The sequence below is a fragment of the Pteropus medius genome, unplaced genomic scaffold (assembly GCF_902729225.1).
Source record: "Pteropus medius unplaced genomic scaffold, Ma_sr-lr_union100, whole genome shotgun sequence".
NCBI classification, from domain to species: Eukaryota; Metazoa; Chordata; class Mammalia; order Chiroptera; family Pteropodidae; genus Pteropus; species Pteropus medius.
The window spans coordinates 6,446,085-6,465,994 of NW_024351543.1; the positions used below are offsets into that span (position 1 = coordinate 6,446,085).

The following is a 19,910-nucleotide window of genomic DNA, read 5'->3' on the forward strand; positions in this document are numbered from 1 at the left end:
AGAAAACTAAAATCCATTCACTATAGTATAGAGGTTGAATACAAGCTCTAAACTATTTAAGTTGTAATTTGCCCACTTGTGTAACTTTGGACATTTTACTTAATCTACCGGTATGCTCTGTCTTGGAACACTGTTGTAAGAATTAAGAATTCATATATATCACTGAGCACAGTGCCTAGAATATAGTAAGTTTTAAAAATAAATAATAAATAAATATTTAAAAATAAATAATACATATTATTATTGTTATTCAACAAACACTTATTGAGTTTTTACTATATGCCTGGACTTTGCTAGGCTCTAGGGTACAATAAGATACAAGTCCCTACCTACTAGTATGGAGGGAGAAATAAGTAAACAGACAACACAATACTCTGTGGAAATGCTGTCCATATATAACTGTGCCAGTGCTGGGGAGACATGCAAGAGGGACACTTGAGTTGGTGGAACAGAGCGAGTGAGTAGTTAGAAAAGAATTGTGAAGGGTGAGTAGGAGTTATCCACAGGAATAGATGGCTGGGGATGGAAAGGTAATGGTATTCTTGACAGAGTAATGGCATGGGAAAGCCCAGGGGTTCAGGAAACTTCCAACAAAGATCAGAGTTGGGAAGTGAAAAGAATGGAGGGATGGTGCTGGAAAATTAGTCGAGAATAGATCTTGTAGCGCATAGTAAGCTCCTTAAGGAATCTGGCATTTATCCCAAGGGCAACAAGAAGTCATTAAAAAGATTTAGCAAATTTATTTATTAAAACTAATTTTCTGGTTGCAGTATGACGATTGGTTTGGGGAATTAGGATTGAAGGTAGGGAGAACAATTAGGAGGCTTTTTTAAAATAATTAAGGCCAAAAATAACAATGGCTTGAAATAAGGCAGCCAGAGTGAGAATGGAGAAAGGTTAGCAGATTCAATAGCTATGAAGTGTAATCAGTTAGACTGAAGGGTTATTAGAGGTAGGAGGGAAGAAAAAGAGGGAATTAATAACTATTCCTGGGTTTCTAGCTTGGGGAACTAAGTAGATGGTGCTGTCACTTCTAAAGAGAAGGAATTAGGAGGAAGCTCACAGGTCTGGTGAGTAAAGGTGAAGGGAGATGATGAAGATAAAGTCATGTCCCAAGTTCATAGACAAACTTGGGACATGACTATTAGGTCACAGATCTGATTTCCGGTTGAAGTTCCTTCCTCTATATAATAGTTCTAAAATTTTAATTGGCTTTAGAAAGACCTAGAGAGCAAGTTAAAATTATAGATATCCAGAGCACATCTCTGTAGATTCTAACTTATTATGTGTAGAATAAAGCCTGAGCAGCTATATTGCTAACAAGATTTTTCTCCAATCATTCTAAAGCACACCAAATATTCTGAACAATTGTACCTCACCATTCGATAGTTGCCAATTTTGAATCGTTTACCTTGAGCCATTGCATAATTTTGTACTTGACATAAAAATAAATCCAACCTTTCTCCACATACCACCAAAGGCTTCCTATTTTATAAGACAGTCCATGCTTAGTTCAGAAGAGAGACTAGGACAGGCAGAAGCTTCAGTAATTAAAAAAGATCAGAAGTCTAATTTGATAGTCATTGATCAGGTAAAAATTAATCCTAGGGCGAATATATCATCTTCCCAAGCTTTCTAATTGTAAAGGGGAGAAGAGGGCAGAAAAATAAAAATTTTAGAACATCAGCTACTGCAGAAGGGAAGGTAAAGGAGAAAGAAATACCAGAGATAAAACTGGGAGCAAAGCAAAACTCACCAAGAAAATTGGAAAACACTGTTTTTTCATTATGCGTTCTAACAACTGCAGTATTATCTTTTGATCTATTGGTTTATTTTTAGTTACTCTAATGCTTTTTGGATCTGATGCAGGACATGCTGGGAGATTTGTTTACTCCCATAGAGACCCCAGAAGCTCAAAACAGAGGCTTTCTAAAGGGACTCTTTGGTGGAAGTGGACAAACATTTGACAGAGAAGAACTCTGTGAGTAAACTCTTGATTATAAAACTGTATCGCAAAGTAGAATTCCTGTGTGTGTATATATAACGTAATGTAATATATGATCTCAAATTCTAGACTAGATTATTTTGCTTCATACAATAAAAATTATTTGTTTATTAAACATGAATAAAATTGATCCCTTTTTATTAGGAAATAATTTAACTATTTTTATCATACTTGAAATTCATACAAATAATAAGTAAGCTAATAAACATGTCATTTACAGACAGATTATACCTGCAAGGCAGGGTGAAGACATTCAGTCACTGAAGTCGGGAAAAAACTGTTTTTGAATGTGCCTGTCTTTAACCACGGTTGGAAAACAAATTATTCAGAACACGTTTACCAATACTACAGAACAAATTACTTTTAAAATCTATCAGTGAGACTCTAGTGAACAATAATCAAAAAGCTGCAGAAAGATACAAAGGAACAGTTTCAGAAAGAATATATTCAATTAAGAATATATTTTCCTCATGTACTGTTTGTAGGATTGTGAATTGGTGCAGCCACTATGGAAAACAGTATGAAGGAGATTCCTTAAAAGAATCAAAAACAGAGCTGCCATAATACCCAGCAATTCCACTTCTGGTTATTTATCCAAGGAAAACAAAAACAGTATTTTGAAAACATATATGTACCCCTATGTTCACTGCAGCATTATTTACAGTAGTCAAGATATGGAAGAAACCTAGGTGTCCACTGATAGATGAATGGGTAAAGAAATAGATGTAATATATATCGCATATATATATATATATCGTATATATATATATATCACATATATATATCATGGAGTATTAACCATAAAAAAGAATAAAATCTTGCCATTCGTGACAACATAGATAGACCTAGAGGGTATTATGCTAAGAGAAATAAGTCAGACACAGAAAGACAAATACCACATGATCTCACATAAATGTGGAATCTAATAAAACAAATAAACAAACGAAACAAAAAACAGACCCACAGATACAGAAAACAAACTGATGGTTTCCGGGAGAGGGAAGATCGGTAAAAAAAAAAGTAAATTTAAAAAAAGATATGTTTTTCAGAATATCTCATCACCATTTGGTCTTGCTGATCAAAACTCTTTTCTCTTGAACTTTTAATTAAGCAAAGATCTGGGTACTTCCATACAATGCAGTATTATTCAGCCATTAAAAGGAACGAAATTTGATACATGCTATAATATGGATGAACTTTGAAAACACCATGCTAAGTTAAAGAAGACAAAAAAGGCCACGTATTGTATGATTCCATGTATATAAAATATCCATAATAAGCAAATCCAGAGACAGAAAGATTAGTAGCTACCAGGGACAGGGGCAAGAAGCGATTGGGGAGTGACTGCTAATGGGTACGGAGTTTCTTTTTGGGGTAATGAAAATGTTCTAAAATTAGGAAGTAGTAATAGTTGCTAAAAACAGTATTTTGTGAATATACTAAACACCACTGACATACACTTTAAATGGGGAATTTTATGGTATATGAATTATATCCCAATAAGGCTCTTATTTAAAAAAAAAGATCTAGATTACATTCATAACATTATGTCCTTGGAAATGCTTTTTTACCAAGACAGCAATTATTTTCAATAAAAAAAATTACTTCATTAAAATGAAATGAACCAGCTTTGTAAATGATGGAGAAATTTTTAGTCTTATAAATTCACTGAATTTTAACATATGTATATTAATGCCCATCATGCACATACCTCATTTTCTAGTATTTACACGCACATGCACACACACACTTAAAAACAACAACTGGGATCTACAAAGGCTGATGGCAAGATGAACATTGGAATGAAGACTTGGGCCAAAATTTAAACAAAAGATCAGACCTGAGATTGGAACACACATTGATATGAGTTAAATATGAGTTCACATATATTGTGAACATCAAAATTCAGCAACATCAAGAATGTTGAGAATCACCTGAAGACTACCTGAATAGAAATCCTATAACTAAAGATTTACAGAAGAAACCAGGTGGAGACTGGAAGGAGGGGCAGAGATACAAACAGGCTTGCCCTTTACCCACATTTGGAGGTTAAAAATAAGGAGGGATTAAAACAAAAAGAATAAAATATCTAGGAATAAGTTTAATGAAACATGTGAAGGACCTATATAATGAAAACTACAAGACCTTATTAAAAGAAATAAAAGATACAAAGAAATGGAAAGATATTCCGTGTTCTTAGATTGGAAGAATCAACATAGTTAAAATGACCATATTACCTAAAGCATTATACAGATTTAATGCAATCCCCATCAAAATCCCATTGACATTTTTTAAAGAAATAGAACAAAAAAAATCATCAGATTGTATGGAAGCACAAAAGACCCCGAATTGCCAAAGCCATCATGAGAAAAAAGAACAAGGCTGGAGGCATCACTCTGCCCGACTTCAAATTATACTACAAAGTGACAGTAATCAAAACAGCATGGTACTGGCAGCAAAACAGACACACAGACCAGTAGAACAGAATCAAGAGTCCAGAAGTAAACCCATATTTATATGCGCAAATAATTTTCGACAAAAAGGCCAAAAACATACAGTGGAGAAAGGAAAGCCTCTTCAATAAATGGTGCTGGGAAAATTGGAAGGCCACCTGCAAAAGAATGAAACTAGACTGTTGTCTGTCATCACACACAAAATTAACTCAAAACTGATTAAGGACCCGAATATAAGACCTGAAACAATAAAATGCATAGAAGAAAACATAGGAAAAAAACTCATGGATCTTGGACTTAAAGAGGATTTTATGAATTTGAGCTCAAAAGCAAGGGAAATAAAGCTAAAATAAATGAATGTGACTACATCAAACTAAAAAGCTTCTGCTCAGCCAAAGAAATTGTCAACAAGGTAAAGAGACAACCATCTGAATGGGAAAATATATTTGTAAGCAATGCCTTCAATAAAGGCTTAATATCCAAAATATACAAAGAACTCATATAACTCATGACAACAAAAAAGCAAATGATCCAATCAAAAAATGGGCAGAGGACCTGAACAGACACTTCTCCCTAGAGGACATACAAATGGCCAACAAATATTTGAAAAGATGCTCAACATCGCTAGCTATTAGGGAAATGCAAATCAAAACCACAATGAGATACTATCTCACACCTGTTAGAATAGCTATAATCAACAGGACAAGTAATAACAAATGCTAGAAAGAATGCAGAGAAAAAGGAACCCTCATACACTGCTGGTGGGACTGCAAATTGGTACAGCTATTATGGAAAACAGTATGGAAGTTCCTCAAAAAACTAAGAATTGATCTACCATATGATCCAGCAATCTCTCTACTGAGTATTTATCCCAAAGACTTAAAAACCCATACCTGAAAAGATATTTGCACACCGATATTCATAGCAGCATTATTCACAGTAGCCAAGACATGGAAGCAACTGAAGTGTCCTACGATAGATGATTGGATAAAGAAGTTGTGGTACATATATACAATGGAATATTGCTCAGCCATAAGAAGAGATGAAATATTGCCATTTGCGACAACATGGATGGACCTTGGGATGATTGGTTGAAAAAGTTGAAAATCACATGATATCACTTATATGTGGGATATAAACCTAAAAGCAACAAATGAAAAGGACAAACAAACAGAGTCATGGACATAGACTATAGACTAGTAGTTACCAGAAGGTAGAGAGTGGGGGAGAGTGGGGGTGGATGGGGTAAAGGGAGTCTAATATAGGGGGTTAGGGGGAGAGTGAAGTGGGTCAAAGGGATCAAATATATGGTAGCTGAAGGAAAATGGACTTTGTGTGGTAAACACACAATAGAATATACAGGTGTCAAATTATAATGTACACCTGAAAATTATATAATTGTATTAACCAATGTTACCCCAATAAACTTAATTTTAAAAAATGAGGAGGCATTTCTTGGCAGTGGAGGACCTCCCTGAGGAGCGAGAGGTCCTAGCCCCACACCAGGCTCCCCAGCCCAAAGTTCCAGTACTAGGAAGAGAAATTCCCACAGCTGGCTGTGAAAACTAGCAAGGATTGCATCCAAGAAGGACAAGGCTGCTGGAGACTGTGGAGAACCTCTTAAGGTGCTCACACATAGACTCACTTGGTCAAAAACTCACAAGCTCTATGCTCCAGTGCAGGGGCAGCAGCTGGAAAAGAACCAGGGGCACAGGGGAGGAACTAAATTGACTAACTTCAAGGTGAGAGCTGGAGGAACATGGGTTGGAATAGCTCTCTTTAGGGACAGCAGCACTACCAGGTGCCATTGTTCTTTTATGGAGCTCCCCTCCCACCCAGCTAGCTGGCGCGGGAGGGCACCAAATCTGAACTTCCCATTAACTTGATTAACATTGTTCATCCCACCCTGGTGATTCCCTGAGACCTCACCTCACTCAACTCACCTGTTTGATTTAGGCCTATTCCAGTGGTTCCTCCACACGAGGTATGCCTCAGATCATGCTGTAAACTTTTCCAAAATCTAAAAAAACAAGCAGCAGCTGACCTCAGCGTGCCTTGTAGCTCTTGCTAAGTGGCCCCAAGCCTGGCATAAGTGGTGGCCACTCTAGAGCAGGAACTTCAACTAAGCAGCACAAATGGTGGCTGGCCTCACCTCACATCATGGTGCCCAATAAAGGGGCCGAAACCTGTCTCAAGTGGCAGCTAGCCTCAGTTTGCAGCATAGCCTCTCCCAAGCACTGCCAATCCCCACAAGCAGATAATTTTATAGCACCTTCCAAGAGACCCCAGGCCCAGCACAAGTGATGGCTGACACTGGCCTGCACCAAAGCACTTCCCAAGAGGATCCAGAACCAAAATACCTGGTGATTGGCTTCAGGCCACACAAGAGCATCACACAACTAGTTGTACAAATGATACACCTGAAAGGCAGTCTAGGCTGGTACCAGAGCCCTGCTAAAGTGACTCCTGCTCCATGGGGGCTGCCCCCACATAACAGCTCATCCTCTGTAGTCATGGCCAGCCCTTATGGTAGTCAGCCTGAAGGTCAACCCCACTTACTCATGTGCCAATAAAAATTAAGGCTCAACTACAACAGGAGGGCACACATAACCCACACAGTGGACTACCTTGGAGCACCCAGCTCAGGTGACTGGAGAGATGGCACCACTGGGACCCACAGGACACTTACTCCATAAGGCCACTTTGTCAAGATATGGAGACAAAGCAGATCTACCTAATACATAGATACAAACACAGTGTGTATCAGCCAAAATGAGGAGACAAAGAAACTTGTCCCAAATGAAAGACAAAACTCCAGAAAAATAACTAAATGAAATGGAGACAAGCCATCTACCAGGTACAGAGTTCGAATCACTGGTTATAAAGATGCTCAATGAAATTAGGAGAAAAATAGATTAATTCAGTGAGAATTTCAACAAAAAGATAGAAAACATAAAAAAGGAGATAGAAAATTTAAAAATAAAAAATGGAGAATACAATTAATTTAAATGAAGAATACATTAGAAGGAATGGACAGCAGATTAGATGAAGCAAAAGCTCAAATCAGTGACTTAGAAGACAAGGTAGAGGAAAACATCCAATCAGAACAGCAAAAAGGAAAAAAGAATTTTTAAAAAAAGATATTTTAGGGGACCTCCGGGACAACATCAGTGTAACAGCATTCACATCAAAGGGGTACCAGAAGAAGAAGATAGAGAGCAAGGGATTGAAAACCTATCTGAAGGAGTAATGACTGAAAACTCCCTTAAGCTAGCAAAGGAAATAGACATATGAGTCCAGGCAGCACAGAAGTCCCAGACAAGATGAATCCAAAGAGGCCCACATCATGACATATCATAATTAAAATGCCAAAGCTTAAAGATAAAGAGGGAACATTAAAAGCAGTGAGAGAAAAGCAGTTAGTTACCTATAAGGAAGCTCCCATAAGACTGTCAGTTGATTTCTCAACAGAAATTTTTACCGACCAGAAGGGATGGCATGAAATATACAACATGATGAAAAGCAAGGACCTATAACTAAGATTACTCTACCCAGCAAGACTATCATTTAGAATTGAAGAAGAGATAAAGAGCTTCCCAGACAAGAAAAAGCTAAAGGAGTTCATCACCACCAAACCAATATTATAGAAAATATTAAAGGGGCTTCTTTAAGAAAAAAAAAGACAAAAAATATAAATATGAAATATAGGAAAGAAAAAGTTCTCACTGACAAAAGCAAACAGTGAAAGCAATGGATCAACCAACTATATAGCTAATACAAAGGTTAAAAAGCAAAAGTAGAAACCTTATGTAATTACAGTAATAAACCAATACACACAAACACGTGCAAAAGTAGTAAAAAATAATGACAAAAACATAAACATGGAGAGAATGAGAAAAAATTGTAGTGATTTTGGAATGTGTTAGAACTTAAGCGACCATCAATTTAAAATGCACTGTTATAAACATAGCTTGGTATATATAAAGCACAGGGTAATCACAAACCAAAAATCTGCAGCATGCAAGAAATAAAGAGAAAGAAATCCAAATACAACACTATAGAAAGTCATCAATGTACAAGAGAAAAGAGCAAGAAAATAAAAACTAAAAATTATAAAAATAATTAATAAAATAGCAATAACTATACACCTATCAATAATTACTTTAAATGTAAACTGATTAAATGCTCTCCTCAAAAGACATAGGGTGGCTAAATGGGTTCAAAAACAAGATCTATACATAGGCTGCCCACAAGACTGAAAGGCACGTATAGACTGAAAGTAAAGGGATGGAAAAAGGTGTTTCATGCAAATGGAAATGAAAAAAAAAAAAAAAGCTGGAGTAGCTATACTTATATCAGACAAACTAGATTTTTATACCAAAGCCTGGAACAAGAGACAAAGAAGGTCATTTCATAATGATAAAGGGATCAATCCAACAATAGGATATAGTAACTTGTAAATATCTACATACCCAACATAGAAACACCAAAATATATAAAGCCAATATTGATGGACATAAGAAGAGAGATAACAGTAAGACAATAATAGTAGGGAAATTTAACACCTCATTGATATCAATGGATAGATTATCCAGACATACAATCGACAAGGAAACAGTGGTCTTATGACACATTAGACCAGATAGATTTAATTGATATGTTAAAGCACTTCCCCCAAAGGCAGCAGAATATACATTCTTTTCAAGTGCACTTGGAACTATTTCCAGGATAGACCAAATGTAATACATGTCTCAATAAATTTAAGAAAATTGAAATCATATTAAGCATCATTTCCATTCACAATGGTATAAAACTGGCAATCAATTACAAGAAGAAAGCCGAAAATCATACAAACGCATGGAGGCCACATGATACGCTACTAAACAATGAATGGGTTAATATGACATCAAGGAAAAAATCAAAAGATACCTTGAGACAAATGAAAATGAAAACACATGACTGAAAACCTATGAGACACATCTAAAGCAGTTCTAAGAGGGAAATTCATAGCAATACAGATCTACCTTAAGAAACAAGAAAAATTTCAAATAAACAATCTAACCTTACACCTAAAGCAACTAGAAAAACAAACAAAGCTCAAAGTGAGTAGAAGGAATGAAATAATAAAGATCAGAGTGGACATAAATGAAATAGAGCCTAAATAAAACAAAAAAATAGATCAAGGAAACCAAGAGTTACTTCTTTGAAAAGATAAACAAATTTGATAGAACTTTAGTCACAGTAATCAAGAAAAAAAAGAGAGGACCCAAATAAATAAAATCAGAAATGAAAGAGAAATGACAACCAACACCACAGAAATACAAAGGATTATAAAAAAATACTACAATTATATGCCAACAAATTGAACAACCTGAGAGAAATGAATAAATTCCCAGAAATATACAATCTTCCAAACTGAGTATGGAAGAAACAAAATATATGAACAGACCAATAAATACTAATGAAATTGAACCAACAATCAAAAAACTCCAAACAAGAAAAAAGTCCTAGAAAAGACAGCTTCACAGGTAAATACTACCAAACATCCAAAAAAGAATTAATACCTACCCCATTCAAAAAAATTGAAGAGGAGAAAAGACTCCCAACCTCATTTTATGAAGGCAGCATTACCCTGATACCAAAACTGGACAAAAAAATGATAATAATAAATAAAAAATTTAAGCTAGTATCCCTGACGAAAATAGATGCAAAATAGCAGCAAATCGAATTCAGCAACACCTTAAAAAGATCATAAACCATGATCAAGTGAGATTTATTCCCAGGATGCAAGGTTGCTTCAATATCTGCATATCAATTAATGTGATACTCCACATGAACAAAATGAAGGATAAAAATCATACGATCATATCAATAGATGTAGAAAAAGCATTTGACAAAAGCCAGCAGACATTTATGATGAAACTCTCAGCAAAGAGAGGATAGAGGGAACATACCTCAACATAATCAAGGCCATATATGACAGACTCACAGCTAACATCATACTTAACAGTGAAGAGCTGAAAGCTTTTTCATTAGGATCAGGAACAAGACAAGTATGTCCACCTTGACCACTTTTATTCAACATAATATTGGAAGTCCTAGTCATAACAATCAGACAAGAAAAACAAATAAAAGTCATCTAAATTGGAAAAGGAAGAAACAAAACTGTCATTATTTGCAGATAACATGATACTATGTATGGAGAACCTTAAAGAGTCCACCAAAAAATTGTTAGAATAAATAAATTCAGTTAAGTACCAGGATACACAATTAATATTCAGGAATAGCTTGCATTTTTATACACCAATAACAAACCATCAGAAAGAAAATTAAGAAAACAATCCCATTTACAATTATATAAAATATCTAGGAATAAACTTAACCAAGGAGGTAAAAGACCTGTACTCAAAAAAAAAAAAACTATAGACATTGAAGAAAGAAACTAAAGAAAATACAAATAAATAGAAGGGTGTACAGTGCTCATGGATAGAAAGAATTAACTTAGTTAAAATGTCTGTACTATCCAAAGCAATCTGTAGATCCAGTGCAATTCCTATCTAAATACTAATGGCATATTTTACAAAACTTGAACAAATAATCCTAAAATATATATGGAACCACAAAAGATCCCAAATAGCCAAAGCAATGTTGAGAAAGATAAAGTTCAAGGTATCATGCTACCTGATATCAAACTATACTACAAGGCTATAATAATCAAACAACATGAGACTGGCATAAAAACAGACACAGATCAATGGAGCACAATAGAGAGCCCAGAAATAAATCCATATCTGTATGAGGAATTACTCTATGACAAAGGAGGCAAGAACATATAATGGAGTAAAGACAGTCTCCTCAATAAATAGTGCTGGGAAAACTGGACGCATGCAAAAAAAAAAAAAAAATTAAACTTGACCACTGTCTTACACCATATACAAAAATAAACTTGAAACGGATTAAAAATCAAATTTAAAACCCAAAACCATCAAACATCAAGAAGAAACATAGGCAATAAACTCTTTGACATCCCTCTTAGCAATATTTTTTTGGATATGTCTCCCCAATCAAGGTAACAAAAGACAAAATAAACAAATGGGGCTACATAAAACTAAAAGGTTTTGTAAGTGAAGGAAACCATCAACAAAATGTAAAGACAACCTACTGAATGGAAGAAGATATTCACCAGTGATTCATCTGATAAGAGGTTAACATTCAAAATATATAAAGAACTCATATAACTTAACACCAAAAATACAATCTAATTAAAAATTGGATAGAGGACCTGAATTTTTCCAAAGAGAACATAAAGATGGCCAATAGACATGAAAAGATGCCCCAAATTACATCACTAATGATTAATTAGTGAAATGCAAAATAAAACCACAATGAGATATCAACTCACACCTGTCAGAATGGCTATCATCAATCAACAAAGAAAACCATTGGTGAGGATGTATATAAAAAGGAATCCCCGTGCACTGTCATTGGTGCAGCTACTGTGGAAAACAGTATGGAAGTTCATCAAAAATTTAAAAATAGAACAACTTTATGACTCAGCAATACCACTTCTGGGTATTTATCTGAAGAAACCCAAAACACTAATTCAGAAAAAATATATGCACCCTATATTCACTGCATTGCTATTTACAATAGCCAAGATATGGAAGCAACTGAAGTGTTCATGAAATCAATGAGTAAAGAAGATGTGGATGTATCTACAATGGAATATTACTCAGCCATAAAAAAAAAGAATGCAATCTTGCCATTTTTGACAACATGGATGAATATAGAGGGTATTATGCTACGTGAAATAAGTCAGAGAAAGACAAATACCATATTCATTTATATGTGGAATCTAAAAAACAAAAATGAACAAACGAAACAGAAACCAATTTATAGTTACAGATGAGAAGAGGGGTTGGGGAGATGAGTGAAAAAAGTTAAAGGAATTAAGAAGGACAAATTGCTAGTTATCAAAATAGTCACAGGGATGTAAAGTACAGCATAGAGAATATAGTCAATAGCATTGTAATAACTATGTATGATGTTGGATGGGTACTAGACTTATCGAGTGATCACTCCATGAAGTATATAAATGTCTAATCACTATGCTGTATACCTGAAACTAATATAATATTGTATGTCAACTGTAATTACAAAATAAAATAAATAACTAAAAGAATGTAATTATGCTATATTGTATGGAAGCCACACACACAATAAAAGGCAAATGGCAACAATATCTCTCAAAGTCTTTTTCATAGGCATTTTTCTTGGGTAAGTGCTAACATCTCCAAATATCTATGATAGGATCAAATATGTGTCTCTAACTGGAGAATTATGACAGTAGAATGTAATATAAGTACTGAAGTGATAAACTTGACTATAACTGTGTGAATTACTGACAAATGTTTTAAATTGCTATGGCTTAAATTCATAGTTGGGGAAGCTACAGCAGGAAAAGCATCTCGCAGCCTTGCGCAACACATTCCTGGACCAGGTGGTATAGAAGGGATGAAAGGCGCTGCTGGAGGGGTGATGGGAGAGCTGACTCGAGCACGGATCGCACTTGATGAGAGAGGACAAAGGCTAGGAGAGCTGGAAGAGAAAACTGCAGGCATGATGACCAGTGCAGAAGCGTTTTCCAAACATGCACATGAGGTAAACTACCTAAGTAAATATAGGCATCGTCATACAGTAATAACTTTAAACATTTAGGTTCTGCACAAGAAAGCTTAAACAAAGATTCCACTGTAAGTATTCCTGTGTAAGAGGCAAAATAATCTGAATCTCATTACAGTATATATTACAATTCCTCAGTATTTCAGAGAAAAATATTTTTAAAAAATATGTTGATACTTCTTTATTTTAGGGGATAATTTTTAAAAATTACCCATTAGTTATACTTTGTGCATCATCTGCTAAAATGATGCTTAGGTAGATGACACGATCCCCCAAGGCGTGAGGGGCAAGAGAGGCTGGAATCCACACACTCCTTTTTGTCTTAATCATTAAAAATCATTTCCTGCCAGTTGAGTCCTTACAGCTTGATTTGTTTTTTTTTTAAACTTTTTTTATATGTACTTTATTTTATAAGAGAAGTTTTATAAGTTTGAGATTTACTTAGATTTTCATGGTTAACTCAATATGAGCTTGCATTGATTAGCATTTAAAGTTTTTTTTTTTTTTAACATCTTATGGTGACTATTTTTTCTTTGCAGTTAATGCTGAAATATAAGGATAAGAAATGGTACCAATTCTGAACTTCTAAAGCTGTGACTGCTTTGAGAAACCATTATTCAGGGAAACCAATTTTTTTCCCAGCATCACTATTCAACTGCTAGAAGCCAGTTTCTTCTACAAAACGTTCCATTACAGTCCATCTGAAGTTATTATAAGAGAGACTTATCAGAGACACTACAACTGAAAGGCTGGAACCCTGGTTAAAATCTCAAGGTATGGCTGAATTTGCCTCTTCCCACCTGGAATGGAGCTATCATCTTGGCATGTCATTTGCTAAGGATTTACATTTAGGAACTACAGGGAGTCCTGATTTGAAAAACTCCTGTACAAACAAAAGCATTAATGCACTTAATGAAAAAAATCTTTGCATGATAAATTAACATCTTAAGAGGAAAAGAAAAAAGCATGTTGTGACAAAAGAAAAAAGTTTAATGGTAAACTATTTTTATAAATTGGGCCACATCTGACAATTTAAAAAATCTGCATTAGAAGTTATCAGTGCATTTCAAGTATATTTGCCATACCCAACTGAAAAGAAAAAGAAAAGAAAACCAAAGTTTTTGTCCCATCTATAACTTTCGTTATACTAAAACATTATTGAATTCTTATGGCAAGAGTCTGATTAACGTTCCTCTCTCTCCATAATATTTTAGATCATTCACAGTTTTCAGTCATAATCGAGTATTGCCAGTATAGAAAATTATTCCTAACACAATTATTTCCATTTCTATCACATTCAGAACAAATTGCTATTTTTAGTCACAAACCATGCAGTGTTGAGTCACCTCAAAGCATTTTTTCAGCCTGGCTTGTTCTCTGTAGGGATGTTGACGATGGGTTTGGGGAAACTAGACCACAGGAACAATGCAGTTAGCTTTGAGAACTGATTTCACACAGTCTGGTTTCAGTTTCTAAAGTGACATATTTTTAATGCTCCATTTGTATCCTTGTCTGCTAATTACACAGTATATTACTGTTCAAACCCAGTGGGGTCTTCAATCTGAAGGTGCTCTTGCAGCCTGACACACACACACCAAACTGGTCATTCTCTTCGGTATGATTCAGTAAAACCTCAGTTAATGTTTTGGGAAAAGGATTCTGATTTATTACATTTCTGATTAACAAGGGCTTTCATTAGGAATACTTTTAGTTCAATACTTATTTTTGAAAATCTTTATAAAATGTAGTTGTGTTTTTGCTATCTTGGCCTCAGTCACCATTATGGATAACAGAAATATATAGATAATTTAATGATACAAAATCAATAATTTTTCACTCAGGCTAAATAATATAAACCACAGGATTATGTCAATAGGCACCAAACATATATTCCTTATTAAAACCTCTTTTTAAAATGGAATAAAGAATATTCTTAACATGATAAAACGGTATCTATCATAACTCAACAGAGAACTGCTAAAGCCAAAACAAAATAAAGATGCCTGCTGTCATTATTTAACATGAGTCTGGAAGGCAAAGTCATAGAAATGAATATGTGCAGATTCCAGGAGCTATCTTGTAACATGTCGTTCCTTCAAAAAGAATTTTTTCAAAAAATTAATGGGTTTGGCTTACTGAACTTTGATTAATCAGGTTCTTATTATATCTACATTTACGGGGTTTTTTTTTTTTTGAGAATTATTTGAGAATTACCTTAATTCCAGGTTATTTTAATTGCTAGAAATAGTATTTCCTGGATTTTTTTAGATTTTTTTTTATTTTTAATGAATTTGTTTCAAGTGGTACTTCATTTAAATGTTCTTAGTAATTTTGAGAAGAGCAAAAATATACCAGGATACCATGTCTCAAAGTCTTCGAATTCTCCTGACTTCTCATAAAAGCTTTTTCATGAATCTCTCCAGATTCCTGTGAACAGCTTTAGTGAACAGTACCTGATTTGGAAATACAAATATGATACATAAAATTATGTAGTAAAAATATTAAAGAAACTTGAGACCAGGATTTGGAAAACATTGGTAGTCAAATGCAGTGCACTACTTATACCATCATTTTCAAAGACCCAGTTTTCTGATTTTCTGAACAGATACTTTATCATTTCTATATTAAAAAAAAAACTTTTAAAAACCTAAAATATTATTTTAGAAACAATGAAATTTAGTCCAAAGTGGCATGAAGTTTAATGAATATCTCTGAAGTCTCCAATATGATTTGATTTAACTTGTTCTATATCGGGGTTCCTAAACAGTGGCACTATTAACAGAAAGTTCTTTGTTGTGGGGGACTGTCCTTTGCCCCATAGGACGTTCAGCAGCATACCCAGCATCTGTCCACCAGATGCCAGTAGCTACCCTCAAGTCATGACAATCAAAAATGTCTCCAGTCATTGACAAAATTGCTCCCAGTTGAGAGCCGCTGCTCTACAACATTTAAAGACAGATTAAATGTGAATATGTAATATATGCCTTGTATAAATTAAGCATCATAACTGCATCATGTTGTGACAAGATAATACCCAAAATTATATGTATGGTTCATATGCAATAAAATACTATTTTGGAGAAAGCTTATATGAATCAGTAAAAAATAACATTTACTAAGTATTTTAAAGCATAGAGAGAAATTGCCAAAAAGGACAATATTACATTTCACAGTAGAAGTGCTTAAAACTCTGGCTTAATGACTAGATCAAAAGTTTATAATAAGCACATCAATTGAAAGTAAACAGGTGCTTCTGAAATGCTTGAAAAGAATAGGTTCTTTTTAAATGCATCTTTCAATATTGTTTTTATAGACCCTTTCTTAATATAAGGGTAACTACCCCACAAACTCCTGATTAGTGGAAAACAAATAAATGAGGTTTTACTGCATCAAAATTATTTTTATAATTCAAAGAGATAGCAATAACAAGAATCTAATATGGATGTTTTTCTCTTTGAACATTTCTGTTCTGTTGCAGTCACCATAGTGTGCATGTGCACGCACACACACACACACACACACACACACACCACCACCACCACCATCATCTTTATCATAATCACCTTTGGCAAATGAGTACTACTGATCCATGTAATTCTTTATATCTCTATTCTATACTATTTAAATGTCTTGCCTTTATTTTTGAACATAAGAAAAATACTCCTTCTAACTTGGACAATGATAGAGAAAATGACTCTGAGCCTCAGTTGTCATCAAAATTATATCGGCTAGGGTGGCATCAGAAGACAAGACTTGCAAACCACAGTTTCTATAAGTTGACTTTATCTCCCTATGACTCCCTCAAGAGATAAGCCCTTCCTGTTGTCCCAAGAGGAACAAAAATAAGCTTTTGCTTTCTATTCATCAATGAGAAGCCAGAAGTATTTGTTTTTCTGATTCAAATAATAAGCAATAATCCCTATCATGAAATCATCCCTTAACCTCAGAGTTTAGAGAAAAGGATGACTGATTTATCATTGATTTTAATCCCCTACAAAAGCAGTACTACTGATTTTGCTTCCTATACTTCATTGAGACTCAGACTTAGTGCCCCAGTCACCATCAGGGTCATTGTTTGACTAACTTTGGAAGGACAGTTACAGAACTGACTGAGATGTTTTCTGATAATTCAGTCATAAAGACAATTTTTCAAATCTTTTATATAGCCTTTAAATGATTCTCGAGTTAATAAATCAGAATCCAGGTCTCTATTCCTTGAAGACCTTAAGGGATTGCAAAGGAACAAGTTTATTGCTGGAGTCCTTTTATGTGAGCCCTGTGTACAGTTTTAAAGGTACCATTTGTCTGTTATCCACATTAAGGGAAGACCATGCTGGAAAAAAAAAAAAAAAGATATGCCCTAAGTTGGTTGAAGAAAATCAAGATTAGCTCTTTGAGATACTTGGTTGTAAATGTTTGGCAAAAGGAAAAATGAAGAAGGTCTAGAAAAGTAAAATAAAAATCCTCTCCTTGGTTTAGGATCATTAGGACAACCCAGGAGTAAATCTGTGTGATTATAGCCTGTTCCCGTAGGAAGATATAACTGAACCACTTTTGTTCAGAGAGGGCAATGCCAAAAGGAATCAGACATTCCTATCAAACCTTGCTCTTTGCATCAGGAAAAACATGGTAGCCTTCACAGCTTCTTCGCCTCTACCCACTGTAGCCCCAACTGTGTTTTTGACTAGGTACTATTTCACATACACACTGGCCAGAGTGCCAGAAATACTTGCCAGTAAGTCACGTATTTGGATTGCACCATTCCAAGAAGCACGGTTGTCATGTAGCAGGTTTAGTGTATATATTTTCAGACAACATAGCCCTGAAGGGATGAAATGCAGAATACGCAAGCTCTGACTTGGGAAAGGAAGAGGAAGTGCCAATTTGGGGCAAGAGGATTGGGGTGGGGAGGGACATGGGAGCCAAAGTGAAGTGGAAGAGTCTTTGATGAGGAACCAGAGGCACAGAAGGTTGCCTTTATTTATGTTTATGTAGGGAAGTGATTCTCAACCTTGGCTGTACCTAAGAGTCACCTAAGGAGCTTTTAAAATTCCCAATTACATCAAAATCTGAGTGGGAACTAAACATCAGTATTTTTGAAAGTCCCAAGGTAGTTCAATATCCAGCCAAGGCTGATAACCACTGCTTTATGGCCAACTAAAGAAAACATGTTTGTCTACCTTGGCTTGTATCCAAGCTCTACTTCTGAGGGGTCAGGGGAGGCAAAGATGTAGGAGATACAGTGTTAGCTGGATTGATATCTATTCTGTCACAAACCAAAACAAATGTTCTGTGCAAATTTCTGACCAGACAGTGCCCCATTAACTTCTTAACTCTGTCTTTGTGATTTTCTCCTATGTGACTTGACCATTAATTATTCCAATTCAGACATCTAGGTTTTGATGATCTTATGCATGTGACATCAAAAAACACCAGAAATATCATAAGAAATTCAACAGCATGTAAAGCCAAGTGGAAAACTAAATCTCAATAGTTCGATAGTGGAAATACTCAAAACATTTACTAAATCAGGTCCAAATTTATTATTCATTCTTTGTTGTGGAGACATGGGTACCAGGTACCTGTTCTGTTATAGGTATATTTTATTGGACTTGATCTTAGCAAGAAGGGAGGACAACTCTTCCTTTTTGATTGTTGTCTTAGCTCCCAGGGCCACTTGGATTCATTTTCTTAATAACTAGACATGTTTAAGGGGAAAGAATGCCTCTAACTCACTGTCTGGCTTCCAATGCCCTGAAAGAGTGCTTTCACCTTCAAAAAGGGAGAGTCTGCCCATCCAAGGCCATAATACTCAGAGTAAATCCAAGAGAGATCGCTCCCTCATACTGTTCCTCTCTTGCATTGGCCCACCCTTCTCAACTGCAAAGCCAGAAAATAAACTAGGTGGTGGTTATGGACAAGTGTACACAGGATCAAAATCTCTAATAACCTATAATTTTTAGTACTTAATTATGTGATGTTTTATTCTAGGAAATAAGAAACAGATGATATCATTGATGTATCTTTCTTTCATCTTCAGAACTTTTGCATCTTTTCAGAAAATGACAAATTACTATTTTTCTGTTGCACTCAGCAATTGTGACTATACTTAAAATTCTTGTAGTCTGTAGAGATATCAATAAAATTGTATATGTTTGTACATAGATGCTCTCTTATGTTATGATGTCATTCACTACTATAGATTTTTGCCAAGATTAAATGTGGACAGAGGTAAGACTCATTGACAACACTGTGAACCATGGTTTTACAAAGTATAATTGTTTTAAAAAGGCAGGGAGGTGGGTAGGGGAGTGATGTACATCATATATATTTGAACTAAAAAGAGAAAGGAAAAAATAAATAAACACAAGTTCCACAAACTCCAAAAGGGTGGAAATAGCCATTCCAAACCTCCATCAAATTGGGGAGATGTGTAATTTTATTGGAAGACTTTAGGACAATTTTTGAGGATGTTGACTGATTTCACCTTGTGCAAGTTAAAACTAAGTTTGGTGAGAACGCAGCATAAGAAACTGAGGCTGAATAAGATGTACTTATGAACTCAACATTCATACCTTACTTCTTTACTTCTTTAAAGCCCAAGAATTAATCTCTGCAGGCAAAAAAAAAAAAAAAAAAAAAAAGCTATTATGGGCTTATACCACCATCTAGTGGTTATAAGGAATATTCATTAACCTACCACCACCGAAAGTCCCCCAGAAAGAGTGCACTCTTCTCCTGCTCCCCTGGCTTTCATCTGTACAATTAAA

The 19,910-nt window shown here is 35.0% G+C and overlaps 1 protein-coding gene across 3 annotated transcripts in view; it reads left to right on the plus strand.

Annotated features, from left to right (window-relative positions):
* The window catches only part of STXBP5L (syntaxin binding protein 5L), a 260,367-nt gene extending 240,973 nt beyond the window's left edge, over positions 1 to 19,394 (plus strand). For all 3 annotated transcript variants that reach the window (XM_039843137.1, XM_039843139.1, XM_039843138.1), the window contains 3 exons: positions 1,870 to 1,981; positions 12,899 to 13,119; positions 13,680 to 19,394. In XM_039843137.1, the coding sequence (XP_039699071.1) occupies positions 1,870 to 1,981; positions 12,899 to 13,119; positions 13,680 to 13,721 (375 nt within the window). In that variant the 3' untranslated portion in view covers positions 13,722 to 19,394. The remainder of the gene's footprint in view (positions 1 to 1,869; positions 1,982 to 12,898; positions 13,120 to 13,679) is intronic.
* The last annotated feature ends 516 nt before the right edge of the window (positions 19,395 to 19,910 follow it).